We start from the raw sequence: 27,712 nt of genomic DNA on the forward strand, positions 1-27,712 counted from the left end.
AATCTACTTAAACACAATCCACACAACCCTTTTTAAAACTGTTAACCTGTGGGCAAAAAACTCAATGGAAGAATGTCTTCTAAAAACAACTTGCACTGCACAATAACTGAATTTATAACGACGAATACATCTTCATCAAATAGGACTTTTTTGAATGCTTTAATCAATGGCTAATATTTTCCAAGTGTCCTTAGCACACTTTGCCTGCTGCAGGAATATCTAGCCTACTGGATCAAGCCTCAAAGCAGTAAAAGCTCACACCCGATGCAGATGCTAATGTTCAAGATGCGAAAGGGCACAGAGGCCTTTGAACGGACAGATAAGAAAGAAAATAAAGGAAATGTGGATTGTCACAGCTGATACTGTCCTGGCAATTTACTCATGATAACACAATTATTTATTTCTAGACAATTATTTATTTCTAGACATTTCTGTTTGAAATGTCATATAAAAACACAATTTTGTATTTCCATATGCCAAAAATGACACATAAGCATATATTTTACTATCTGAAATGTAATCCAAACATTAAGATTACTATACCTTTGGACAATTTGGGAAAGCCCAGATGATGACATGAGTGCGTAAAGTAAGATTAATTCACGACCTCCGAGTTAAACAGAGGCACACCTGTTTTAAGGCTCACAAAAACAAGCTAATACAATGCCCCTTGTGTGAGGTTATGGGGAAATCAAAAGAAATCAACAAAGTCATCAGAAACAGAATTGAATGAACTTTTGAAGAAAATGGATGAGGCTGGTGGGAGAGTATGATTATCTACAGAGAAACAAATCTTGTACGTACATAGGCTGAAATGCCACTCAGAGAGGACGAAGCCATTAACCAATTTCTCAAGATATCTGCCAGGATGTTAAAACCTGGGAACAAAAAGTTCTACGAAATGGACAGTGACCCTAACGATTCCACTATACAGGTCCTTCTCAAAATATTAGCATATTGTGATAAAGTTAATTATTTTCCATAATGTCATGATGAAAATGTAACATTCATATATTTTAGATTCATTGCACACTAACTGAAATATTTCAGGTCTTTTATTGTCTTAATACAGATGATTTTGGCATACAGCTCATGAAAACCCAAAATTCCTATCTCACAAAATTAGCATATTTCATCCGACCAATAAAAGAACAGTGTTTTTAATACAATAAACGTCAACCTTCAAATAATCATGTATAGTTATGCACTCAATACTTGGTCGGGAATCCTTTTGCAGAAATGACTGCTTCAATGCAGCGTGGCATGGAGGCAATCAGCCTGTGGCACTGCTGAGGTCTTATGGAGGCCCAGGATGCTTCGATAGCGGCCTTTAGCTCATCCAGAGTGTTGGGTCTTGAGTCTCTCAACGTTCTCTTCACAATATCCCACAGATTCTCTATGGGGTTCAGGTCAGGAGAGTTGGCAGGCCAATTGAGCACAGTGATACCATGGTCAGTAAACCATTCACCAGTGGTTTTGGCACTGTGAGCAGGTGCCAGGTTGTGCTGAAAAATGAAATCTTCATCTCCATAAAGCTTTTCAGCAGATGGAAGCATGAAGTGCTCCAAAATCTCCTGATAGCTAGCTGCATTGACCCTGCCCTTGATAAAACACAGTGGACCAACACCAGCAGCTGACACGGCACCCCAGACCATCACTGACTGTGGGTACTTGACACTGGACTTCTGGCATTTTGGCATTTCCTTCTCCCCAGTTTTCCTCCAGACTCTGACACCTTGATTTCCGAATGACATGCAGAATTTGCTTTCATCCGAAAAAAGTACTTTGGACCACTGAGCAACAGTCCAGTGCTGCTTCTCTGTAGCCCAGGTCCGGCGCTTCTGCCGCTGTTTCTGGTTCAAAAGTGGCTTGACCTGGGGAATGCGGCACCTGTAGCCCATTTCCTGCACACGCCTGTGCACGGTGGCTCTGGATGTTTCTACTCCAGAGTCAGTCCACTGCTTCCGCAGGTCCCCCAAGGTCTGGAATCGGCCCTTCTCCACAATCTTCCTCAGGGTCCGGTCACCTCTTCTCGTTGTTCAGCGTTTTCTGCCACACTTTTTCCTTCCCACAGACTTCCCACTGAGGTGCCTTGATACAGCACTCTGGGAACAGCCTATTCGTTCAGAAATGTCTTTCTGTGTCTTACCCTCTTGCTTGAGGGTGTCAATAGTGGCCTTCTGGACAGCAGTCAGGTCGGCAGTCTTACCTGATTGGGGTTTTGAGTGATGAACCAGGCTGGGAGTTTTAAAGGCCTCAAGAATCTTTTGCAGGTGTTTAGAGATAACTCATTGATTCAGATGATTAGGTTCATAGCTCGTTTAGAGACCCTTTTAATGATATGCTAATTTTGTGAGATGGGAATTTTGGGTTTTCATGAGCTGTATGCCAAAATCATCCGTATTAAGACAATAAAAGACCTGAAATATTTCAGTTAGTGTGCAATGAATGTAAAATATATGAATGTTAAATTTTCATCATGACATTATGGAAAATAATGAACTTTATCACAATGTGCTAATATTTTGAGAAGGACCTGTATTTGTTACAAAGTTGTTTAAGAACAAAAAAAAGACAATGTTTTGGAGAGCATATCACAGAGCTGTTTTAATTTGAATATTCAAAACAAAAGTGTAGAATCTTGAGTTCTTAAAGTTAAAACTAATTAACAAACATTCTGTTTGTTTTAGAAGACACGTCTGTTAAGAAGCCTCCAAAAAATAGAGTTAAAGAAAAGGAAGCTCCAATTCTTGAAAAGAAAAAGGATCTCAAAGACAAACAAGAAGAAGGTGAAATTCCAAAAGAAAAAATAAAGATAGAAAGACCTACCAAAGGAAAAAAAGATGAAAGGCAGCCTCCCACAGAAGAAATAAAGGTCAAGATGTCTCGCAAAGAAGAAATAAAGGTTGAAAAACCGTCCAAAGAAGAAGCAAAGGTCCCAAAGTCTGTCAAAGAAGAAGACAAGGCCAAGAAGCTTTCAAAAGAAAAAATAAAGGTTGAGAAGCCTTCCAAAGAAGAAATAAAGGTAAAGGCTGAGAAGCCTTCCAAAGAAGAAATCAGGGTCAAGAAGCCTGTCAAAGAAGGAGAAAAGGCCAAGAGGCTTCCTGAAGAAAAAATAAAGATAGAAAGACCTACCAAAGGAAAAAAAGATGAAAGGCAGCCTCCCACAGAAGAAATAAAGGTCAAGATGCCTCGCAAAGAAGAAATAAAGGTTGAAAAACCGTCCAAAGAAGAAGCAAAGGTCCCAAAGTCTGTCAAAGAAGAAAACAAGGCCAAGAAGCTTCCAACAGAAAAAATAAAGGTTGAGAAGCCTTCCAAAGAAGAAATCCAGGTAAAGTCTGAGAAGCCTCCCAAAGAAGAAGTCAAGGTCAAGAAGCCTGTCAAAGAAGAAGAGAAGGCCAAGAGGCTTCCTGAAGAAAAAATAAAGGTTGAGAAACCTCCCAAAGAAGAAATAAAGGTTGAGAAACCTCCCAAGGAAGAAATCCAGGTAAAGGCTGAGAAGCCTCCCAAAGAAGAAGTCAAGGTCAAGAAGCCTGTCAAAGAAGAAGAGAAGGCCAAGAGGCTTCCTGAAGAAAAAATAAAGGTTGAGAAACCTCCCAAAGAAAAAATAAAGGCTGAGAAGCCTCCCAAAGAAGAAGCACAGATCAAGAAGCCTGTCAAAGAAGAAGAGAAGGTCAAGAAGCTTCCTGAAGAAAAAATAAAGGTTGAGAAACCTCCCAAAGACGTAATACAGGTTGAGAAACCTCCCAAAGAAGAAGTCAAGGTCAAGAAGCCTGTCAAAGAAGAAGTGAAGGCCAAGAGGCTTCCTGAAGAAAAAATAAAGGTTGAGAAACCTCCCAAAGAAGAAATAAAGGTTGAGAAACCTCCCAAGGAAGAAATCCAGGTAAAGGCTGAGAAGCCTCCCAAAGAAGAAGTCAAGGTCAAGAAGCCTGTCAAAGAAGAAGAGAAGGCCAAGAGGCTTCCTGAAGAAAAAATAAAGGTTGAGAAACCTCCCAAAGAAGAAATAAAGGTTGAGAAACCTCCCAAGGAAGAAATCCAGGTAAAGGCTGAGAAGCCTCCCAAAGAAGAAGCACAGATCAAGAAGCCTGTCAAAGAAGAAGAGAAGGTCAAGAGGCTTCCTGAAGAAAAAATAAAGGTTGAGAAACCTCCCAAAGACGTAATACAGGCTGAGAAACCTCCCAAAGAAGAAATAAAGCTAGAAATGCTTCCCAAACAAGAAATAAAAGTTGAGAAGACTCCAAAAGACGAAATTAAGGTTGATAAGCCTCCAAAAGCGGAAATTAAGGTTGAGAAGCCCCCACAAGAAGAAATAAAGGTTGAGAAACCTCCCAAAGAAAAAATAAAGGCTGAGAAGCCTCCCAAAGAAGAAGCACAGATCAAGAAGCCTGTCAAAGAAGAAGAGAAGGTCAAGAGGCTTCCTGAAGAAAAAATAAAGGTTGAGAAACCTCCCAAGGAAGAAATCCAGGTAAAGGCTGAGAAGCCTCCCAAAGAAGAAGTCAAGGTCAAGAAGCCTGTCAAAGAAGAAGAGAAGGCCAAGAGGCTTCCTGAAGAAAAAATAAAGGTTGCGAAACCTCTCAAAGAAGAAATAAAGGTTGATAAACCTCCCAAGGAAGAAATCCAGGTAAAGGCTGAGAAGCCTCCCAAAGAAGAAGTCAAGGTCAAGAAGCCTGTCAAAGAAGAAGAGAAGGCCAAGAGGCTTCCTGAAGAAAAAATAAAGGTTGAGAAACCTCCCAAGGAAGAAATCCAGGTAAAGACTGAGAAGCCCCCCAAAGAAGAAGCACAGATCAAGAAGCCTGTCAAAGAAGAAGAGAAGGTCAAGAGGCTTCCTGAAGAAAAAATAATGGTTGAGAAACCTCCCAAAGACGTAATACAGGTTGAGAAACCTCCCAAAGAAGAAATAAAGCTAGAAATGCTTCCCAAACAAGAAATAAAGGTTGAGAAGCCTCCAAAAGAAGAAATTAAGGTTGAGAAGACCCCACGAGAAGAAATAAAGGTTGAGAAGCCTCCCAAAGAAGAAGCAAAGGTCGTAAAGCCTGTCAAAGAAATGAAGGCCAAAAAGCTTCCAAAACATAAAATACAGTTTAAGAAACCTCCAAAAAAAGAAATAAAGGTCAAGAAGCCCCGAAAAGAAGAAATTAAGGTTGATAAACCTCCCAAAGCACAAATAAAGGCAGTGAAACAAGAGAAAAAAGAACCGAAGCCTCCTAAACCAACAAAAGAGTCAGAAAAGCCTAAGAAAGAACAGAAGGAAGAAAAGAAACCCCCTAAAGAAAAGAAAGAGGAAAAGAAACTTCTCAAAGAAGAAATAAAGGTTGAGAAGCCTCCTAAAAAAGAAACAGTGGTCAAGAAGTCTCCCAAACATGAAATAAAGGTAAAGATGCCTCTCAAAGAAGAGGCAAAGGTCCTAAAGCCTCTCGAAGAAGAAATGAAGATGAAGAAGCCCCCAAAAGAAGAAAGAAAGGTTAAGAAGTCTCTAAAAGAAGAAATAAAGGTTGAGAAACCTCCCAAAAAAGAAATTCAGGTTGAAAAACTTCCAAAAGTAAAAGTAATGGTCAAAAAGCCTCCCAAAGAAGAAATAAAGGTTGCGAAACCTCCCAAAGAAGAAATAAAGGTTGAGAAACCTCCAAAAGAAGAGATAAAGGTCAAGAAAACTCCAAAAGAAGAAATAAAGGTTGAGAAACATCCTAAAGAAGATATAAAGATCAAGAAGTCTCTACAAGAAGAAATAAAGATCAAAACGCCTCCACAGGAGGAAATAAAAGTTGAGAAGCCTCCCAAAGAAGAAATAAAGGTTGAGAAACCTCCCAAAGAAGAAATGAAGGTCAAGAGGCCTCGAAAAGAAGAAATAAAGATTGAGAAACTCACCATGGAAGAAATAAAGATTGAAAGACCTCCCAAAGAAGAAATAAAGGTTGAGAAACCTCCAAAAGAAGAAATAAAGGTAATGGTTGAGAATCGTTCCAAAGAAGAAACAAAACTCCCAAAGCCTGTCAAAGAAGAAGAGAAGGCCAAAAAGCTTCCTAAAGAAAAAATAAAGGTTGAAAAGCCTCTAAAAGAAGAAATAAAGGTCGACAAACCTCCCAAAGCAGAAGCAAAGGTTAAGAAGCATGTCAGAGAAGAAGTGAAGGCCAAGAGGCTACCTGAAGATAAAATAAAGGTTGAGAAACCTTCCAAAGAAGAACTAAAGGTCAAGAAGACTCCACAAGAAGAAATAAAGGTTGAGAGACATCCTAAAGAAGATATAAAGATCAAAAAGTCTCTAAAAGTAGAAATAAAGATCAAAAAGCGTCCACAAGAGGAAATAAAAGTTGAGAAGCCTCCCAAAGAAGAAATAAAGATTGAGAAACCACTCAAAGAAGTAATAAAGCTCAAGAAGCCTTTAAAAGACGAAATAGAGATCGAGAAGCCTCCCAAAGAAGAAGCGATGGTTAAGAAGCCTGTCAGAGAAGAAGAGAAGGCCAAGAGGCTACCTGAAGACAAAATAAAAGTTGAGAAACCTCCCAAAGAAGAACTGAAGGTCAAGACACCTCCAAAAGAAGGAATAAAAGTTGAGAAACCTCCCAAAGAAGAAATTAAGGTCAAGAAGCCTCCACAAGAAATAAAGGTCAAGAAACATCCTAAAGAATATATAAAGGTCAAGAAGCCTATAAAAGACGAAAGAAAGGTTGATATGCCTCCCAAAGAAGAAATTAAGGTCAAGAAGCCTCCACAAGAGGAAATAAAGCTTGAGAAACCTCCACAAGAAGAAATAAAGGCTGATAAAATTCCCAAAGATGATATAAAGGTAGAAAAACGTTCCAAAGAAGAAATAAAGGTCAAGAAGCATCCACAAAAAGACATAAAGGTCGAGAAACATCCTAAAGAAGATATAAAGGTACAGAAACATCACAAAGAAGAAATAAAGGTTGAGAAGCCTCCTAAAGAAGGAATTAAGGTCAAGAAGCCTCCACAAGAAGAAATAAAGATCCAGAAACATCCTAAAGAAGAAATAAAGATCAAGAAGCCTATAAAAGAAGAAACAAAGGTTAAGAAGCCTCCTAGAGACGAAATAAAGGTCAAGAAGCCCCAACAAGAAGAAATAAAAGTTGAGATGCCTCCCAAAGAAGAAATTAAGGTCAAGAAGTCTCCACAAGAGGAAATAAAGGTCAAGAAACATCCTAAAGAAGATATAAAGGTAGAGAAACATCACAAAGAAGAAACAAAGGTTGAGAAGCCTCCTAAAGAAGAAATTAAGGTCAAGACGCCTCCACAAGAAGAAATAAAGATCCAGAAACATCCTAAAGAAGATATAAAGGTTGAGAAACATCCTAAAGAAGATATAAAGGAAGAGAAACATCACAAAGAAGAAATAAAGGTTGAGAAGCCTCCTAAAGAAGAAATTGAGGTCAAGAAGCCTCCACAAGAAGAAATAAAGATCCAGAAACATCCTAAAGAAGATATAAAGGTAGAGAAACATCCCAAAGAAGAAATAAAGATCAAGAAGCCTCTAAAAGAAGAAATAAAGGTTAAGAAGCCTCCTAAAGATGAAATAAAGGTCAAGAAGCCCCAACAAGAAGAACTAAGGGTTGAGATGCCTCCCAAAGAAGAAATTAAGGTCAAGAAGTCTCCAGAAGAGGAAATAAAGGTCGAGAAACATCCAAAAGAAGATATAAAGGTAGAGAAATATCACAAAGAAGAAAAAAAGGTTGAGAAGCCTCCTAAAGAAGAAATTAAGGTCAAGAAGCCTCCACAAGAAGAAATAAAGATCGATAAACATCCTAAAGAAGATATAAAGGTCAAGAAGCCTAACAAAGGCGAAAGAAAGGTTGACAAACCTTCCAAAGAAGAAGCAAAGGTGAAGAAGCATGTCAGAGAAGAAGAGAAGGCCAAGAGGTTTCCTGAAGAAAAACTAAAGGTCGCGAAACCTTCCAAACAAGAAATAAAGGTCAAGAAGCCTCCTAAAGAGGAAATAAAGGTCGAAAAACATCCCAAAGAAGGAATAAAGTTGAAGAAGCCTCTAAAAGAAGAAAAAAGGGTTGAGATGCTTCCCAAAGAAGAAATTAAGGTCAAGAAGCCTCCACAAGAACAAATAAAGGTCGAGAAACATCCTAAAGAATATGTAAAGGTAGAGGAACATCCCGAAGAAGAAATAAAGATTAAGAAACCTCTAAAAGAAGAAATAAAGGTTAAGAAGCCTCCCAAAGAAGAAATTAAGGTCAAGAAGCCTCCACAAGAGGAAATAAAGGTTGGGAAACATCCTAAAGAAGAAATAAAGGCTGAGAAGCCTCCCAAAGAAGAAATAAAGGTAAAGAAGCCTCCACAAGAGGAAATAAAGCTTGAGAAACCTCCACAAGAAGAAATAAAGGATGATAAAATTCCCAAAGACGATATAAAGGTAGAAAAACCTTCCAAAGAAGAAATAAAGGTCAAGAAGCCTCCACGAAAAGAAATAAAGGTCGAGAAACGTCCCAAAGAAGAAATAATGGTCAAGAAGCCTCGAAAAGAAGAAATAAAGGTTGAGAAGCCTCCCAAAGAAGAAATACAGGTCAAGACGTCTCCACAAGAGAAAATTAAAGTTGATAAACCTCCCAAAGACAAAATAAAGGTCAAGAAGCCTCCACAAGAAGAAATAAAGGTCGAGAAGTCTCCCAAAGAAGAAATAAAGGTCAAGAAGCCTCTAAAAGAAGAAATACAGTTAAAGAAGCCTCCCAAAGAAGAAATAAAGGTCAAGAAGCCCCCACAAGAAGAAATAAAGGTCGAGAAGCCTCCCAAAGAAGAAATAAAGGTTGAGAAACCTCCCAAGGAAAAAAGAAAGGTCAAGATGCCTCCAAAAGAAAAAATAAAGTTCAAAAAGTCTCCACAAGAGGAAATAAAAATTGAGAAGGCTCCCAAAGAAGAAATAAGGGTCAAGAAGCCTCGAAAAGAAAAAATAAAGGTAGAGAAGCTTCCCAAAGAAGAAGCAAAGGTCCCAAAGCATCCTAAAGAAGAAATAAAGGTCAAGACACCTCCAAAAAAAGAACAAACGGTTGAGAAACCTCCTAAAGAAGAAATAATAGTAAAGGCTGAGAAACCTCCCAAAGAAGAAGCAAAGGTCCCAAAGCCTCTGAAAGAAGAAATAAAGGCCAAGAAGCCTCCCAAAGACGAAATAAAGGCTGAGAAGTCTCCTAAAGAGGTCACAGTCGTCAAAAAGTCTCCCAAAGAAAAAATAATGGTCAAGAAGCCACCCAAAGAAAAGCAGCAAGATAAGAAAGTTGTGGAAGAAAAAATAAAGGTTGGGAAGCCTCCAAAAGAAGCAACAAAGGCCGTGAGGCCTCCCAAAGAGAAGAAAGAAGAAAATACACTTGTCAAAGAAGAAATAAAGATTGAGAAACTTCCCGAAGAGAAGAAAGAATTTAAGAAATCTGCCAAACTGGAAACAAAGGCAAAGAAGACTCCAAAAGAACAAATGGTCGATAAGAGAGAACAAACTAAACTTTCAACAGAAGGAAAATCTGAGCGAAAACGCCCAACAGAAAAAAGAGAAGTAAAGAAACCTAAAGAAGGTAAGGACAAAAAGAAACTTCCCAAAGAAATTTCTTAAAGAAAACTTTTCTGAAATAATAATTTTAAAAGGAAAAGTTAAGTAGATGTGAAGTTAAGCCCACACATCTGTTTGAAATATATATATATATATATATATATATATATATATATAGGAGGAGGGAATGCTGCAAGTCACTGACTGGATGCAATCTGCTGGGTTTCCTTATATAGAAAAACTTTTTATTCTATTTGAATAAAAAGCTAACTCCGAATGCACTGTTCAATTGTTAGGATTAATTGGAATGTATGTACCTGACTGTTGTGAAATGCCTTGAGACAACATGTGCTGTGTATTAGTTGATTACCAGTCTATAGCCTATATTTAATAACCATCATAGGATTTCCAGTGTCCCTGATAGTGTATGAACAGCACCGTTTTCATTTTCTTTTATAAAATACAAACACAGCTGTGTCCCTCATAATACCCACAAGGCATCTTGTCTGTGCACAGCATGTAATGGTCAATGCACTGACACTACCTTGTTATATTTATTACTATTCTCATCTTTTTCAGCTGTAAACTAAACAAAAACAGTTTTTTTACTTTTTGCTGGCATTAACACTGCAATATCACATGTGGCAAGTGGGTAATAACAACTTAATCTTTAGAATCCAGAACCGAATTGCCAGCAATACCAAATACTAAACTTGCTGGATAACTGGCTCGTCTCTAACGCAGGTGCACCAAGGCAAAACAAAAAAAGCTAGTTGAAAGATTAGATGGTGAACATAACAAAAAGATAAACTAAATTTAACCAAGTTGATTCAGGCTTTATTAATTTGATTGGGCTCTCGCTCGATATGGGTTTTCTGTTCTGTGTTTTGTACATGCTCCTTAGAGATTTTACCATCCTCCATCTGGTCTGGGGGTCTTATCAGCATTGGTCCTTCATTGTTGTCAATCATTAACAGCTCACTAACGCAGAGTTCCAAACTATGTTAAACACGCTGAGGTAACTCCAATTCTAAAGAAACCCAATCTTAATGGCAGTTCTGTTGGTAATTATTTGCAGTTTCAAAACTGCCTTTTTGTAGTAAATTGTTAGAAAAATTGTAGAAAGTCACTTCAGAGATCTACTATGTAAGCTACAGATTTTTGACCCTTTTCAGTCTGGCTTTCAAAAACTGCACTCCACTGAGACTGCTCTTTTGAAGGTCTATAATTCAATTCAATTCAATTCAAAGATACTTTATTGATCCCCGAGGGGAAATTAGAATTCCAGTACAACCCATCCAAACATACATCATGACACAAGACAAGGGGGGGACGGGTCACCGAGGCTTTGCTGCCCACTCACAGGTGCTGCCCTTGCTAGATGAGAAAAGAGGCCACATTAGGTAAGTAGAGTGAAAAAAATCATATTTCACATTTTATCCTTAGCAGGATACAGTTTGAGATTGCAAAAAACCTCAGCACAAAGAAGCAACAAGTTTACAAAACAACATCATGCCGGGAACGGTGAAGGTGGTGTGGGGGTGCATATGTTTATCTTGAGCATGTGTGTGTGTGCAAGTAAGTCCATGAAGCACTGTCACAGAGGCCATTGTCCTTGATGGTTCGTTGGAATACATCAACCGGCCAAGTTCTGAGCAGGTCCACAGATGTCCTCAGGGAAGGGAGGGGGCAGAAGCATCATGTTTACATAACTTCCAGGAGAAGTTGAAGATAACCAGCACAACAAGGCCGTGCAGGAGAGCCATATTCAGAAAAACAATAATTATTTGGGTTAGGCTGACTTTTAATTTTCTGTCAGCCTTGAGAGTCTCGCTGGTGCTTCTCAAAGGCGAATCCAAACAGCCAAATTTCTGGTCTTTCTGCCAGATCCGAGCGAACAACTTTCTCCAAGATTTATCCCATTTCACCCCTGAGTCCAGGAACTGCAACCTGCCTGCAATCCTGTGTAAGGATCACATCCAGTCTGCGATTCAGCTCACGTAACATCTCAGTCTGAGTGTTGATCGCTCTGAAAATCCCATCACACATGCCAGACAGCCTCGCAATTGCCAGAACAGCTGCTGACACTCTCCGAATTTCTCGATATGCCAGGTAACCGCTGACTCCAAAAAGCAGAAATCCTGATATCAAACATCCAATTATATACACATCTTCAACATCCTCGACTGACATTTTCGACAGACACACAATCCTCCACTTCTGCCAGGAGTCCATCGTGTATCTAGAGAAAAATGTCCCGTCCGGGCAAGTGGGCTCTCCCGACCCCTGTCTTCTCGTCGAGAAAATTTGATCAATTGCATTGAGAGACCAGCTGACCAAATCCATATCTTGGAAGAATATGGAAGATGTGCAAAAAGAGGCTCCAAAAAAGACAAAAAAGACAAGATACAGAGCTGAAGCAGGGCAGATATGGGAGGGGTGCGGGAGACAGAGAAAAAGCGTCCACCTCCACCGAGAGCAGGAAAAGAAAAGAAAATATAATTATCTTTTAATGGCTTCTGATACAGGGAATTGTTCCGTAATAATTTTACTTGATCTTAGAGCATTATTCAATTCCATTGACCATAACATTTTATTAAATTGGCTGACGGTTTTTAGCTGGTATCTCTGATTCTGCACTGGATTGGTTTACTTCTTATTTTTATGAGAGGACTTTCTCTGTCATGCCAAACAAGGTGACTTCTAGGATCGCCTCTCTAATTTGTGGGGTTCCACAGGGGTCAGTTCTGGGTCTATTGTTATTTGCTTTTTGTATGCTTCCTTTAGCTAGCATCATTCAATCATTTAATGACATTTCTTATCACTTTTATGCTGATGAAATTCAACTCTATGTCTTTTAATCCTCGTCAGCTGGATAGGTTGTTCACCCTAGTCCAATGTTTATCCCAGATTAGTGATTGGCTTTCCAGCAACTGCCTTGTTTTAAACACTAAAAAGACTTAGATCAGAACATTCTCTACAGCTTCGTTTAGTAGACTCTGTGGACACTTTTAAAAAGCAGTTAAAAACCTTCCTGTTTAAACAGGCTTTCTGTTAAATGTTTATTTTTATTGTGTGTTTTATTGTATGTTATTTTATCTTATTTATGGCATTTCATTTTAATAGTTATTTAATTGATTTTCTGTACAGCGCTTTGTGATGGTTTTGTCTGAGACAGGCACTTAACAAATAAATGTTACTTACTTACTTACTTTACATGTGTGTCATATTATCATACCAAGGTTATTGTTTTAAACTTGTTTGTTAACATCTCAGAGAGTAGCAATTCAAAGGAACATACTCAAGGTTACCAACATACGCAAATAACATATGACCATTAACTTTAAAGAATGTTACTTGATAGGTATCAACAGGCATCTAAATAAGTAGTTCATCGTAACATTGTAACTGCATTCAGGTATGGTTATACATTTCAGTGATCATAATGAGGAGCATCAGTGTGGTATAGCGTCAGATTTCTGACTGTCTCCAAGGCTATAAATATCTCTTAAGTTGTTAAAGATATTGAATATCTTTAAGAAGTGAAAAAGACTCAAGAAAGAAGACAAGAAGACAATAAAAATACAAGGAAAATAAATCTAAATTGTTTTCAAACAGGAGAACATAGGAAAGCCTAGGAGGGAAGAAGGAAAATAGGACCAGAGAGACACACATGTTATCAGAGAAGTGCAGTTTGGTTGTGAAGTCTTCCAAATAGCGGTGCAGCAATTTTCCTTCCAAACAATAGCATGACCGGGCATTTTACTCTTTGTATTTTTGTTTCAGACATCAAGCCCAAAAGAACAATTAAGCGGGAGTTTGCATCTGTCCTCAGGAAGGATCATCTTAATGTAACAAAACCTGGTGAGACAATTTGCACTATTGTTAGATATTTATTGTGTGTTTTATTCAGGATGCAGTTCACAAACAGCTCTCAATTCAAAAATGGGAGTAAAAATACAGAGGAGCTTGAACAAGGTAAATCGGGACTGTTTTTGATTCTAAATCAAGTTTTGTTATTTTGCTCCAACATGTTGGTTTATGCAAGCCACTTATGAATTTTTTAAGGCACTTGCAAAAAGAAATACAAGCACATTATACTGTAAGTAGTTTCTTTTCATGTTTTTAGGTGTTAATTTTTCTATGGAGAACTTAAGCAAGCTTCTTCAAGGAATAATAAATTCATATACTATATGGCCAGTATTATACCCTGGTGGAGCTTATTTGCAACTTTAGGTTTCTAATGTTGTTTTGCTTCTTTGCTGTTTTGCTGTTATTGTGTAAAATGAAACTGTGTTTATTCAGAATGGTGTTAATCCTTCCAGTTAATGCCCATAAGGCTTGAAAAGTACAAAAACAAGCAGTCATACAAAATTACGAACAAATATTATGTTGAAAGGTATAAGCTGTAGCCCTTTATAGTGCTGAAATCTGAACATTTACATACATTGATGGTAAGACTGACTTATACTGGTGCTTAGATTTGTAAGATGTTGAAATCATTATGTCTTTACATAGAAACAGCTCCAATCAAAACCAAAAAGATGCCGACAGTGAAAAGTAAGACAATTGCTACGTTCATAATTAGATGAGGTGTTAGATGCTGCTTAAGTCCAGCTTTCACTTTCAATAAACATTTCTTTTTTTACAGAGCTGGAAATGCCAGACAGAAATGTGTCCATGACAAAGACAAAAGTGAAGGCTGTTCCATTGAGGAAAGGTACGTCTTTACAGCTAATCTTAAATTTTCTGAGTTATAACACTAGGGATGTCCCAATGCAGACTTTTTGTCCCTGATAAAAATCCTGGCCATGTAAGAATAGTCATCAGCTGATACAGAATCCCAGTCTAAATATTTAATCAAATTTAATACAATGAATTTCATGTGACTTTTGAAGTGCAGTACAGTCAACACTATTTCACCGGTATTACGACTCACTCATCAATCAGCATTCCAGACTCTGTGACATTCGTTTTACTTGACAGGAAAACATTTCTCATCCTAACCAGAGCTCCTGCAAGAAAGCCACGATATGCTGATCCAACACAGGTTAACCCCGTTAGGAAAGCTGCTATGATGTTGTTGCTGCACTTCATGTAAAACATGCATAGTTTTATTTGTTTGTAAACATATATTTGACTCAACATATCAGCTACAATCTTCTATAAATCACTCTCCCTGTAGATGCCATTGGAAAAGATTGTAAACAGAAAACCTAGGTTTGATCAATAGAATAATGTGAAAAATCTATAACACTGTTTTGCCACAAAAAAATAGATTAGGATTTTTAACCTCTTAAGCCCGAAGGGCCTTTCTTGAGGTTTATGCTCGAAATAACATGCCCAAATTGATTTGAGTTTTTCTCAGCAATTCCAAACTCTAAATAAATAATCTTGGTATCAAAGTAAAGCTAACACTTGTGAGATTCCACCAGAAGTGTAAATATCACAGTAGCTGCTATTGTTCCAGAGATAATGAGGATGGAAGAGAAAAGAAAATTGGTTTTTTTCTCCCGCAAGAGATTTTTTAATTGTACAGTATATAAACTTTTTACAAATATCATGAATAAAGCTACAAACTTTTGAAAACCCTAAATCCACTTGTGGACATTACCTGTGCAATGATTCATGGAGCTGAGGTAAACTAAAGCAAAGTTACAGAGCCTGCAGTAAAGACATACCTAGGCATTTTGCCCACTGGCACAGTATGGCACATGTTGGCACCATTTACAAAAAAAAAATGTTTTTACTTGGAAAACTTAATAAACGTTTTTTACATGTCTAAAATAGTTAGTTTTAACATATTCATTTTTAAAATTACGGTTATTTATTTTCTATTCTTAATAAAAAATGGAGAAACTGCTCTCTTTTGCTCCAACAGCATTCACATTCACTGACAGGCAGCTTTAGGCAGAGCAATAACTCGAGTTTGGTTGGTCCGAATTGCACAAACGACCCCTCCTTTTAATCCGTAGAGCCAATAGAATCAGATTATACCAAAGACATTGATGTTAGTCCCACCAATTACCAACTGTGTAAAGAGGAAGACATGTGATGCAGACTTTTTCTTTTGTCGAATCAACTTGTACCGCTTGAAAAGAACATTGGGAGGTGTAGTTACTTGATAAAAATAACGAAATGCCAGATTATTCTTTTAGAAGAGAACATTATGAAGGATAAAAACGTTTTTAGATTATGTTTTTCATTCGTGAGTGATACATTTGGTCTTCTTTTGCTGCTGGTTTGCTAAATCCTGGTTGGATTGCGATAAATTGTGTGTGTACAAGCTGCCGGGAGGGCATCTAAGACCAAGTTTTAGGGTGAGGGCATTCTGTGGAGTTTGATTACTTTCTGATTCAACTGCTTGTTGTTTTAACTGTTTGGTGTTCGTAGAAGTGGTTTATATCAGCTTTTAGCCAAGAGTCTGACGTTTTAGAGGATAGCACAAATGTCAATGTTTACCTAAGGTAAGGTAGAGCAATGAATATAATAGAAAATAAATAAGTACCCCTCCTAGGAAACTGGCTGCACAAAACAAGGCTGCATGCCCAAAATGTTTAATTTGGGCTTCCCAATAGAAATCTTTTGAAATTGCCTTGATCAGGACCATGAGCCAATACCTTGGACTGATGAGGACATCCCTATGAAAACAACCAAGCTTCTAACTACTCCGTTTACATTGTTGACTTCTGAACATTAATTCCAAAACAGAAAGTAAAAATCTTGTTTCTGTTATAGTTCCTGTGGCTCCAAAAGAAAAAGTGAAAGTGGAAAAAGTAGAAAAATGTAGTATATTAGCTGAAACTCTATAGGTTGGTTTTATACAACAACGTATGTATTTTTCATACTAGTGTATTTGCATTTTTTATTTGTTTTACCTTTATTACAAATCTTTTGTGTGAAATCCTCATCAGAAACCTGGTTTATTTTTTTTTACATCATCTGTTTTAGTTGCTGAGGTTCTTAAGGAGAAGAAGGTTGAACCAATCACTCCCAAGAAAGGTTTGAGTCTTTCAAGATATTTCTCTTTTTTTATTTATATCAACACATGATGTTTGTGTTATACTAATATCTTAGTAGTTTAAAAAATGTTTGTATTCTAAAGTTATTAGACGTTTTTTATATTTGTAGATGACAGTTTTATAGAAATGTTTAGAATTCAGTTCAACATCTCTATTGATTTTATTCCTGTGATTGCACCAGAAAATGTTTTTTTTTTCTTGTATTTTGCCTTGTTGTAAATGAGGCCAAAACGTTTCAGTGTGTTTAGAAAATGAAAAAGACTAATTATATTAATTCATCTGTTTTTCAGCAACTGTTATTAAGGAAAAACCAACACCTGCTGAAAAGAAGAAAGGTAATAAAATGAAATGGTTGTTTGTAAAATTAGAGTGAAAATAATAGATTCTGTAATTTCTATATTTACCTGGTGATAACGTGGTTTATTGACACATTAATTACAATGACAATTTACAGTTATCATTTTTTTTTTACAGTTATCATTTTGTTATTGTGTAGTTGTTACCTAGATTTTATAATTTGACACTCAACACAAAGTTGAAGTAAGGCAGGTTCCTATCAAATGACAGCAGTTTCATGTAAATTGATTGCTCGAAAGGAGATTAAAGCCGTTAGATGCCAGGGTAAAGACTGTTTAATTTCTTTTTTTGGCTTCAAGGTTTGAACTAGATGTTCAAGGTTATAAATAATTATACTTTCATGGATACATTTTAACATCCACAGAGGCCCCATTCCAATTGTTTTTCAACATTTTGGGGCAAGAAGTGTTTCTAACAGAGATTGTTTTTGGTGGATGAGGAAAAATCTGCCTTTTATATCTACTTACTGTCAAGAATCTCACCTATTTGGGAGATCTTTGGGGAAAGTAAGAGTGCTTGCTCCATTTTTGTTTTAAGTGTAGACAGCAAGGTGCTACACATCCATTTGAGATGTTCCTGTTAGAAAGGTATTTTTATGTCAAGAAAGTAGTCAATTTTCTTTTTAAAACAGCAGTCACACTCTGCTGTTACACACACTACATCATCATCCACATATGGTAATGTTGATTCTATTTATCTCAAAAGATTATTTTAATATTACTTTTCTGCTATGGAAAACAATGGAAAGACTGATTGTGATTTATTTATGTTTCATACTTTCTTTAGGTTTTTTACATTAAAAGCATCAGAACTAAAATTGTTATACTTGTTGCTCTGCTCTTGCTTTTCAGAAAAAGTTGTTCTGAAGAAGACCACTAAGCAAGAAGTTAAAGGTAAAGTATAAAAACATCTTTGTTGCCAACATACTTTAACTAAATTAAGCAAAAACCTTTATTTGAAAAAATGCAGAAACACTTTAAACTAAGTAATTATGCAATGGTGGTAAACAGTTATTTGTTAAATGTGTTGCAATTTGCAGAAGACAGAGTTCTTAAAGAGAAACAGGAGCCGGCAAAGACAGGTACAAATTTAAAACAATGTTCTTTTGTATAGTTCTTATCAGTGTGGCTTCAATTATTTATGTACAAAACTGTTAATTTAGGAAAACCTGGGGAGAAGAAGGTTGCCAGGGAGGAGAAGGCTGAAGGTACTGAATAGTTGCTGCAATTTCAGGTTTTATAATTATGTAAAATGTTTGGGTTAACATTATGCCCTCTTGTTAACAGAAAAGCTTATGGACAGCTTTCCCATGGATGGTAAGCATGAATTCCCCCTTAATGAATAAAATATACACAACTGTTCAGATTGGAAAATTAAAAAGATGATAAGAACAGTTGTGCTGGTATGTTTCTCTGCAGATGAGCTGCCGTACTTCCAGTGTTTCTTCCTGGATGAGGATGAGGCGCAGTTTCCGTTTTACGCCTTCTCCCCTCTGCACATTTAACTCCTAGTCTTTATCTAATCTTACGTTACCTTACTGATAATGACATGGTCCTATCAGACCCTGGGCTGCAGGGAAATGGCAGCACCTGTTTACTGGTCCAACTGGAGGTCAGAGCAGGACATCAGGGTAAACTGTGAAGGACTGATTTTATTTATGTGTTTTCAGGCCTGGTTGAGCTCTCTTTTTGAATACATGAATACAGTGGCATTGCCTTTATCTTTTATTTCCATTTCTTTCCACAACAAATTGCATTGCAGTAATATTTGCAAATCTTTTGCAAATCACTTTCCTAGGACTCAGTCTATATAGAAAAAGCCTATACGGCTGCAGAAAATAATTCATTTTGATGCAGTACTACAAGGTTAAATATTTGTAACTATTCTCTATCTTCATCTTGTCATCATCTCACTAATTTTAAGGTTTTTTTTTCCAAAACAAATTCCTCTTACCATATTTTTTAGGTTATGTGTAGTAGATCAGTTATGAGATGGAATGACCACGCGTTGCATCTGAGAGCTCCCAGACTGAATGGCAGGATGATACCTGCAATTAAGTTTTATTTAATAGAACCATCTGCACCAAGTGCTTGTTTAAACATTGGTGCTACTACATGTCCTGAACTCTCAGGTTTGAGTTTAGGTTGGTTTTGTGATGGTTTTTACCATCTGGTCTCTGTAATTCCTTGACTGTCCAAACATATGACATTGTTACCGGCTGTTTATTTGTGTACACAAAGAAGAAACTTGATATATTTGGGGTAAGTAGGTTCTTTTGTACTTAAGCCCAGGTAAATTTGTCTGTGTTTTGCTATGTACATATAACAATGCAAACCTATTAAATGCATCTTACAATACAGTGGAGACCTGTGTCATAACCTGAGCAGGAAACATCCTGATAGTGAGATGTTTACTGAGGGCTAAACCTGACATTGGTTATGCAGTAACAACTGATTTGCATATCCATTGCTTCTGATAAGCAATGTTAGTGACTGCATGGTTGATTTCATGCAGAGACTTAAATATTTTCTGAGCTGCGGTCCTACTTTGACCTGGCAACACAGAATTTTTGAGATGCTCACAGAATGAGCCTCACCAGCTGCATATGGTTCAATGGATTTTGCACCATATGCTGCACAGAAGACAGGAGTGTTCTGATTTAAGGCACCAAACCTGAGTCAAATGTAAAACTACATCCAGCTTCAAATTAAATTAATAGTCTAAGAATGGGGCAAACTTTGCAGCTTTCCAGTAAATTAAACTGTAAAAGCTACGATTTAGAGCGATGTTTAAAAAATACTCATAAAAGATGTGGTTGGTTTGTCCATATGTGACAGTGAGTTGTCCTCTCTTTGGATATTGTAGAAGAATGTGCAATACTTAGTATTTGACGATCCCATTGGTTTTATGGTATCTTTGGGATGTCAGTCTTTTAATAACCTGTGCATGTTGCGTGTGTGTTTTATGCTCTCAGATGTTGAGCCTACATGATGTTTTCCTCCTAATTAAAACCTAAATAATAGCAGGAATGCTTGAAGCTTTCAAGTAATTTGGAACCAGAAACACAGTTTATTTGACAAACATAATGTAAATAGTTTAATAAACAAAATAAAAATGTTTATTTTATCTTGAACCATTACCACTGGAACTGCATTTTCCCTGCTGTAAAATTGTATGTTTAAAGTTGTCAGGCATGCCCTCAGTATATTTGACAATAGAAACAGTCACTGTCATTTAACTGTCATTTAAACATTGTACTGTAAATTTTTTTTCCTTCAGGATTCCAACCACGACATCTATAACAATGACAATAAAGTATGTTTTTTTAGGTGGCAGCTGTGTTATTCCATTGTCTATCTACAGTGCCTTCCAAAAGTTGAAGCTTTCACATTTTGCCACACTACAACCACAAACGCCACTCTTAGTGCTAAACCCTACATTTCGAAAGGTTAGAGGGTCCCAATTGTTTTTGTGAACTACTTTTGTAACCCTTAAAAAAAGGGAGAATTTTCAGAGAAACATTGAGTAAATAAAGGAGTTGGAGCTCTCCTTACAAATCTCCTTACAAATTTTCTCGATTAATATGTCTTAAATGGGAAGTGTTTTGATATGTTTGATATCACTGTCAATAGTAGTTAATTACTAACTAGGTTACAACATAAAGGTAATAACTGATCACTGATCTTATCTTTACTACTGATAATTCAGGCTTTTGCAGGGTAAGAGTTGAGATCCCTCCACAACATACAAATGTCAGGTCATCATGCCCCTTATATAGAAAGACTAGGGTTAATGCAAATCAGTTTACACCAGTGACAGATTCCTCACAAAGAGGAAACTCTTCCCACTCTCCTGTAAAGAGGGTTAAAAGCACACCCAGGTGTTATTTCTATTACCAGAAAGGTGATAAGCGCTTTTTTCGGCATCTTTATTGCATACAAGCTCAAATATTTCTGTTTCTATTTAATGTTTTTCATTACACTAAAACTCAGGAAGCATATGGGAATTTCAGTATAAATCATTACAATGACAAATGTCTCCCACTCTTATCTGGAGGTGAAGAATGGCGCACTCAATCAGAGGAGTGGAAACTGCAGCTTGGCTTTAGAAAATGTGAGAAAAATCAAATGTAAAATAAAGTGTGTGCTTTTAATAAGTGTGAAATGCTCCAGTTTGTATCAAGGATACCTGTAGCTGGATAAAAGTGGACTGATGGGCTCCAAACTTGGATTTGAACAGCTAACATCAAAAAATTGGATTGATACAAACTCCCCATCTCTCAGTGCGTCCTGACTCTTTAGGGTTGGTCCACACACCATCGAATGATGCCTCTACGTAATGACACCACGACTTAAATCGGATTATCCCGAGGTAGGTGACATCAGCAACCCCCACCTCCCTCCAAGCTCCTCTTCGTCTCAGACCATCTGGAGGTTACTACAGGACATTCCCTACAATGAGTTCAGTGGTCAGAGTCGCTGCTCCCGCCGCACAGCCAGCTCCAGCCTACTCTGCAACCCTCCAGCTGTCACCTGGACCAGGCCGGCACACAGACACGGCTCTGTTCCCACGACTCGGGCGAGCATATCTCTGTAGCTGCATACAGAGCTGCTAAGAAAGGATGATTGAGTGAAAGAATGGAGATAAATGGGTATAGATTGTGCACTGAGGGGTTTAACATAATATAGAGGGTCTGAGAAATTAGCAAAGTTTAGTTCAGCAGTTTATTACATATTTTCTCTTTTAACACATCTGTCAGAAATAGTTTATCATCATCCGATCTTACAAAAGAATGGACAAGGGAAAGTCATCAGGGTTTAAAAAGTTACAATTACAAAACCAGAGAAATTTTCCATCATATTGTAACTATTGTCACAGCGTGGCACTGCATCCACCTCCCCCATCTATTCCAGCGTGCTACCAGTCTCTTCTGCACTCTGCCCTCACTTGCAAGAAAAAACCTTATCTGTTTGGAAGGTCATGCCATTGAGACTAAAGAAGCGCCACCCATCATTATTAAGAAAAAGCTGTTTTAAAAGTACAATTGCCAAGCTGTCCCGCTATGTCTTTTTGTTTTAAAGTTATACCGTGGTGTTTTTACTCAAGGTTATCATACCATAAGAATTTCATACCGGCCCATGACTACAAAAGAATCTCCATAATATTTATGTTATGAAAAAAAGTCAAGTTCAAACCATTGTTCGAAATGTATAAAAAGCATATTTAGTTTTCATTCCTGGTAAAAAAGTTTTTTCTGTTGTTTGTTGACAGTGCTGGGATGAACGATGAACCTGCTCCTTGAAGTTTAGGCCTTCTCATATGTTCGGACAGCTGTGACTCCCTCAAAGGTCAACGTCTAGAAAAAGAGAAGACAAAGCAAAAGACATCTTGCATTTACTGAGAGTATTTTGTAAAGGTAAAATAAGAGTCACAAAAACCTTCAAAGGTGAACTAGATCTGTGGGAATATTTGTTTAATATATCTGAAAAACTAGATTGCTTTAGAGCTATTGCTGCAGACAGTGGTAGTTTTCTAACTGGGCTCACCACCCAAGATGGCATTGTTTCAAAGGGCAGCACCGAGCACTTGACAAGAAAAGAAAAGTTCTCAGTCAGTTACGCCCTAGACAGGTTGTCTATTATTATTTCAAGTTACTTGGAAGTGGGTCCCTACCCCTGTATTGTGGATAAACTGACTAACAAAGCTGGTATCTGATTTTAGATGAGGTAGGTTAATGGGCTATTTCACTGTTTTTTAAAATCTGAAATTAGGTTCAATGATCTCTTGCTCACAATCTAGAAATACCTCAACTAGTTAAACTGAATACTGAGCAGAGATTCTGTTTGTGAAATAATTATAAAAACATTCTGTGCCTATTTTGCATTAAAATTGAGCCGAGCAAGAAAACCACAACATCTACTGAACTGAATGATTTTATACACTTTAGAGGTTCTGGAGATGGTTGGATTTATGAACTTCATTTCTGGAAAAATTAAATGAAATTTTTAATTTAATGTTTCCCAAACATATTATTAAAATTTAGTCTCATATCAGTCGTGTTAAACCAAATATTCTGGATTGTACATAGGGGACAGAATCAGGGGGCTCGCCCATAGGGGCATTCATGTAAGAACTGGCACTGGTGCTCTAAACTAATAAATGTAACCACAACGGCAAGTAAAAACAGCAGAAATGTGAATTAAACTCACCATCACCATCTTTCCATCCCTGATTTCTCTTACAAATTTGGTCTCCTTTCCACCCCACTTCTGTACCTGGACAAATTTATCTCCCTCCATATTGAAGGTAGACTGCAAGAGAGAAAATGAAATACATCAGCAGAACAACAATGAGTTGTGGCTCACACAAAACATTTTGCACTTTTTACCTTTACATGCCGGTCATCAGGTGTGGTCTCATCAAACTCCTCTCCCAGTTTGGCGGAGAGTTCAGTGTTCTTGAATGTGCTCAGAGTTTTCACCACCACCTTATCCCCATCCTGGCTGATCACTACTGTTGGTTTGGTGACATTGCCTACTTGTCTTGTGGCAAAGCCAACCCCTGCCAAGAGTATATAGTCCGATTTTACAAATATTTAATGCAGAGCAAAATTTTACTATAATTTATAATAAATATTCTCCCAAACAAAGGAGGAGATTTATGCAAATTGCTTACCTAGCGCCTTCATGTAGTCATCAAAGTTCTGACTATCCACCAGTTTCCATGTTGCGCAGAAAGCATCGACCATTTTTGTAGATGTAATCAGTCGCGGTCAGCCTGAAACTGTCACCTTCTTCTCTCTTCTAAGCAAACTCCGCATCCCGTGGGTCAAATTAATAGCGTCAGAGGGCGACACCCTTTTTCCACGGCCTCAAGAGCTGATTGGTTGTCCCAGAAACTGCGTGAACTTTGATTGGTCAGCACAAAACACGTTATTAGAAGGTTGTAACTGCAAGAAGAGATAGTGGGATAATCACTTCACACACTGTTAGATGACTATGGAAAACACATTCAAAAGTGATTGTTTATTGAAAATTGATTTCCTGATTGGTACAAAATTCTCTAAGTGAAACACATTAATTACACATAGGATGATGTTTTCAAGCCTTTATTTCTGTTAAATATGATTTTCCGCTTCCAGCTAATGAAAGCACGACATTTAGGATTAGAATATTACATTAGACTAATAAAGAACAACATTGTAATACAGAAATGTGGGCTTACTAAAAATATTTTTGAGGGTTATTTTCAAAAGGGACTTCTAATCTGACAAACGAGTCTCATCGGGACACATGTTCCAGTTAATTGAATTCACACACATAAGAGGATTTTAACTGGATCCAAGCGCTTTGGTCAGATGAGATTAGGATGAAGTATGTATGCCGAATGCTACAGCTGTTGATTTTGTTAAAAACGTTTTGCTAATGTGCATTTTCTTTTCTTTACCCCAAAATTTACACAAATGTAAAGGTTTGATTTTTTTGAATTTGTCATTGTGAGAGAATGCTGCTGCAATAAATGCTTTGATTCATTGTTAAACTTTCTTCCAAGGTTAAATACCTTGTGATGCACTGTTATGTTTTGTCATCTTTTGGTGAAGCTTGGACATCTGTGCTAAATGTCACTGCAACCCTTTGAAAATGTACCCCTGGCAAACAAATTCGTGGAGATCAATTCAAAGAAAACAACTCTCATTCCAAAGATTCTGCTGATCTGAACACAACACGCAATTATTTTATAACTTTATTAATCATTAGACTTTCTGTAAAGGCTACTTTAAATTGATACAAACAGCACTGCAACGATACAGCAGACCAATTCTTACCAATACAAGCAAACATTTGATATTAATAATCAATGTAGGATAGAAAACATGTTATTTCACTGTTAATACAATGCCAAGAAAACAAAGGTCAATTCAAAAATTTGTAGTCAAGAAAAGACTGATAAAAAACAGCATAAAACTTTTCAAACAAAAAAAAAAAAACAAAGAAAATTATTACTTTTCCCTAAAAACTTAACAGTTTAATTTCCCTGAAGGTCAAATATATTGCATGCAAACAAAACCTTAAGTATTCCTCAATGTAATGTCAGAGATCAAATGTTCAAGCATTACACTTTATTTCTAAAGCAAAATTTACAGCTTGTTAAAAAACTATCCAGTACATCCAGGTTGATGCGTGGATCAGAGGACAGAGAGCTAGAAACTGTGAGCATTCAAATGTAAAAACCATGATTTATTTTACGAGCGGGGCAACAGTTTAGAGTAAGAATAAACGGTGAAAAACTGAGTTTAAAAGAGGTAGAAGAAGAGGAGTAGGAGAGGTGGAATATGAGGTAGGAGAGACAGAGCAGCAGAGCAGCTTTTCCACATTAAGGCCCATCCCTCATCTCCCCTGAAACAAACGTAGCAATAGTTTCTGATCTAGAGACGATCTTTTTTATCCCTTCGACGCAATGAGAGGTTTCTGTATGAAAACGGCCAAAACTGCACCTTATAACGATGTAGATTTCAGGAAGGAAATTCATTCTTAATACGATTTAGTCATGAAAATCAATAAAAGGGAGAATTTTAAATTTACCTATAACTTTACTGTTTTCAAGGCCCAGGAGTTTAATCACCGTTTGTAAAAAGCAAAAGTAAATCAGCAGCAAATCAATGCAAAAAAAAAACCTGATTTACTTTTACTGATCAATGATATATTGCTGGAACAAGTTTGTTTTAAAAAGACCTACAAACTGTAACACAGCATAAGGAAAATACATATTACAGAAACACAGTCCAGAAGAAGAAATCAAAGTTTAAAAATTTGGTTTTGATGGATAACCAGGATGAGGGTTTATTTTTGTGGCCGTTAAACGATTTGTAGCAAATAACTGTATGCAAACACTCTAGAAATAAGAAATGGCACCAGACTTATTCAGTAGGATTGTCCAACAGCATCATGGCATTTTACTTCATGTGTAGGATGTAATATCATAGGAAGTCCTGACTTGTCTGTGCATCAACAGTAAAGAAGGATGCTATCTGAATACTCCAACGCTGATGGACAACGGCATCTCCAGCTTCCTGGATTTGGTTTTTCCACCACCATTAGAAGCTGCAGCCTGCTCCCTGAAAAAATAGGCAAAAATGCAGTATTTTACCCAAACAGCATAAATGACTAAAATAGACATTTCACAGAATTCCTGCTGCATCTATTTTCTACCACATTACTCTACAGAAACACCCTTGAAGCCATAAATGGATCACAATCATTTCCCAGGATTCATAGACTGTCCTAAAAAATCTGGAAAAGTAGGGAAACATTTTCTAGACCTTAATACTTATTTTATTACCTAAAAACAAAACACAAAAAAAAAAGCAACCACTTATACTGTTAGCCAAAATTGAGAAACCGACACAAAAGTCTTAATATGCGAGTTAAGAGAAATATGGAATTCTGAAATAAAATTTTGTAGGATCCCTTATTTCCCAGTTGCTGGAAAAATGGAGAAACAGGAAGTCACACCCTTTCCTGCATTGCTCTGCCTGTTCCTTGAGTCTCTGCTGGCCCTGCTGATCCTCTGCTGTGATGAAGTCCTTGTTGCTGTCAATCAAACGGTTCTGGGTAAGGGAAAAAAAAACAAGAGGATCAGATATAAAACTTTTAATATAAAGACCAAACAGACCGTTTAAAAAAAAAGGGTTTAATTGAGACCTTAATGCCGATTACGTCCCCATCTCTGATGTGAAAAGGTGGTCCCAAAAGTGATTCTGCCTTTTTCTTTTTCTTCTTTCTGGAAACCTGCTGAGTCTGAAAGTAAACGACACAAGATACATTAAATTCTTGGTAACAAGCCAATCAGCTCTTACTGTTACATCTCTGTGCAAGTTTCCTGCCTTGCTCTTTCAGGTGCACAAATAATACACATAAGAATCACTCAAAGTGTACTCCCAAAAACTAAGTTTCTTTTGTACAGATACCCAGTTGAAGATTTCTTCCCAGACATGCTTCTCAGGCTGGTGTTTGGCCAACAGCAGAGAATCAGGAGAGAGGCCGTAGTGTGCAGCCAGACTGGCGCGCAGAGATCGAGGAGAAGAATCATGGGAAGCATCCCAAACCAGCTCTTCTGAAGGATAGTAACTCCTCTCTCCTGGAACACCCATCTTTAAGTTCAGCAGCACTTGCTTTGGCCTTGTAATCAGCAAGAAATTATTGTTTTAAAGAAAACATAGAAAAAAATGCAGCAAAAGAAATCAAACATATAGGTAGGAAAATAGTCCAACAGTAAAATTTACCCAAGATCTTCTTCTTTCATAAGGCCCTGCACACAAAGATCTGTCCCACTGGTCAACTTCAGCTTCCTGAGCAGAAAGAAAACAAACTAAGTGGAGTAAGACCAACTCAAACATTCTGTATCTGTTGTCGGACAGAACCAAGAATGTATGAATAAAGTTTTCTGACCTGAGTGTGACTTGTTGTCCTCTAAGGATGCGCGTCAGCCGTCCTCCCTCCATCCACCAAACACGCAGGAAACTAGCAACAGGCACACATACGTCCTGAAGTGCTGGCAGCGTCAACACCTGAAGGAGCAAAAACATCATCTTTTAAAAAGCACTTCAAGATTAAACATAGATCCTCATTATACAACCTTCAGGTTAACCTGTTTAAAGTTGCAGGTTGGTGGAGTCTATACCCGATGGCTTACTCACACCCCTGGCAGATTTGGGTTGAAAGTCATATTTAAATTATACCAACATGTTGCTTCAGACAGGAAGTGATTTTAATGTTTTGGAGTGGCCCAGCCAGAGTCCTGACAGAGAATTTTTGGAGGGAGCTAAAGATTAGGGTGA

The 27,712-nt window shown here is 37.4% G+C and overlaps 3 protein-coding genes across 22 annotated transcripts in view; 1 reads left to right on the forward strand and 2 right to left on the reverse strand.

The window, feature by feature from the left end:
- The window catches only part of LOC124855180 (titin-like), a 39,242-nt gene extending 19,032 nt beyond the window's left edge, over positions 1-20,210 (forward strand). For 8 of the 18 annotated variants that reach the window (XM_047344807.1, XM_047344816.1, XM_047344811.1 and 5 more), the window contains 13 exons: positions 2,691-3,493; positions 3,614-9,521; positions 13,283-13,360; positions 14,015-14,056; positions 14,148-14,216; positions 16,235-16,282; positions 16,448-16,498; positions 16,809-16,853; positions 17,727-17,768; positions 17,915-17,956; positions 18,038-18,082; positions 18,162-18,191; positions 18,294-20,210. In XM_047344807.1, the coding sequence (XP_047200763.1) occupies positions 2,691-3,493; positions 3,614-9,521; positions 13,283-13,360; positions 14,015-14,056; positions 14,148-14,216; positions 16,235-16,282; positions 16,448-16,498; positions 16,809-16,853; positions 17,727-17,768; positions 17,915-17,956; positions 18,038-18,082; positions 18,162-18,191; positions 18,294-18,379 (7,289 nt within the window). In that variant the 3' untranslated portion in view covers positions 18,380-20,210. Of the gene's footprint in view, positions 1-2,690; positions 3,494-3,613; positions 9,522-13,282; positions 13,475-13,564; positions 13,618-14,014; positions 14,057-14,147; positions 14,217-16,234; positions 16,283-16,447; positions 16,499-16,808; positions 16,854-17,726; positions 17,769-17,914; positions 17,957-18,037; positions 18,083-18,161; positions 18,192-18,293 lie in introns of those variants that run through there. The other 10 variants (XM_047344808.1, XM_047344822.1, XM_047344826.1 and 7 more) reach the window with 8 other exon arrangements.
- A 1,375-nt stretch (positions 20,211-21,585) lies between these two features.
- On the reverse strand, positions 21,586-23,711 carry fabp7a (fatty acid binding protein 7, brain, a). Its single transcript, XM_047344831.1, has 4 exons — positions 23,551-23,711; positions 23,264-23,436; positions 23,085-23,186; positions 21,586-22,231 (listed from the first exon to the last, which is right to left on the reverse strand). Exons 1-4 carry the CDS (start codon positions 23,621-23,623, stop codon positions 22,181-22,183), a joined length of 399 nt encoding a protein of 132 aa, XP_047200787.1. The 5' UTR covers positions 23,624-23,711; the 3' UTR covers positions 21,586-22,180.
- A 256-nt stretch (positions 23,712-23,967) lies between these two features.
- usp40 (ubiquitin specific peptidase 40) overlaps positions 23,968-27,712 on the reverse strand; it is a 28,624-nt gene continuing 24,879 nt past the window's right edge. For all 3 annotated transcript variants that reach the window (XM_047344829.1, XM_047344828.1, XM_047344830.1), the window contains 6 exons: positions 27,324-27,442; positions 27,158-27,223; positions 26,843-27,053; positions 26,577-26,672; positions 26,388-26,482; positions 23,968-25,990 (listed from right to left, as the gene is read on the reverse strand). In XM_047344829.1, the coding sequence (XP_047200785.1) occupies positions 25,900-25,990; positions 26,388-26,482; positions 26,577-26,672; positions 26,843-27,053; positions 27,158-27,223; positions 27,324-27,442 (678 nt within the window). In that variant the 3' untranslated portion in view covers positions 23,968-25,899. The remainder of the gene's footprint in view (positions 25,991-26,387; positions 26,483-26,576; positions 26,673-26,842; positions 27,054-27,157; positions 27,224-27,323; positions 27,443-27,712) is intronic.

The sequence above is a fragment of the Girardinichthys multiradiatus genome, chromosome 19 (genome assembly GCF_021462225.1).
Source record: "Girardinichthys multiradiatus isolate DD_20200921_A chromosome 19, DD_fGirMul_XY1, whole genome shotgun sequence".
NCBI classification, from domain to species: domain Eukaryota; kingdom Metazoa; phylum Chordata; class Actinopteri; order Cyprinodontiformes; family Goodeidae; genus Girardinichthys; species Girardinichthys multiradiatus.

Coding starts and splice junctions, on each gene's coding strand:
- fabp7a (XM_047344831.1), bottom strand. CDS start 23,623: ATGGTCGATGCTTTCTGCGCAACATGGAAACTGGTGGATAGTCAGAAC. Junction 23,187..23,263: donor CTGATGACCGGCATGTAAAG/GTAAAAAGTGCA, acceptor TCTCTCTTGCAG/TCTACCTTCAATATGGAGGG. Junction 22,232..23,084: donor GGGATGGAAAGATGGTGATG/GTGAGTTTAATT, acceptor CTCTTTTTCTAG/ACGTTGACCTTTGAGGGAGT.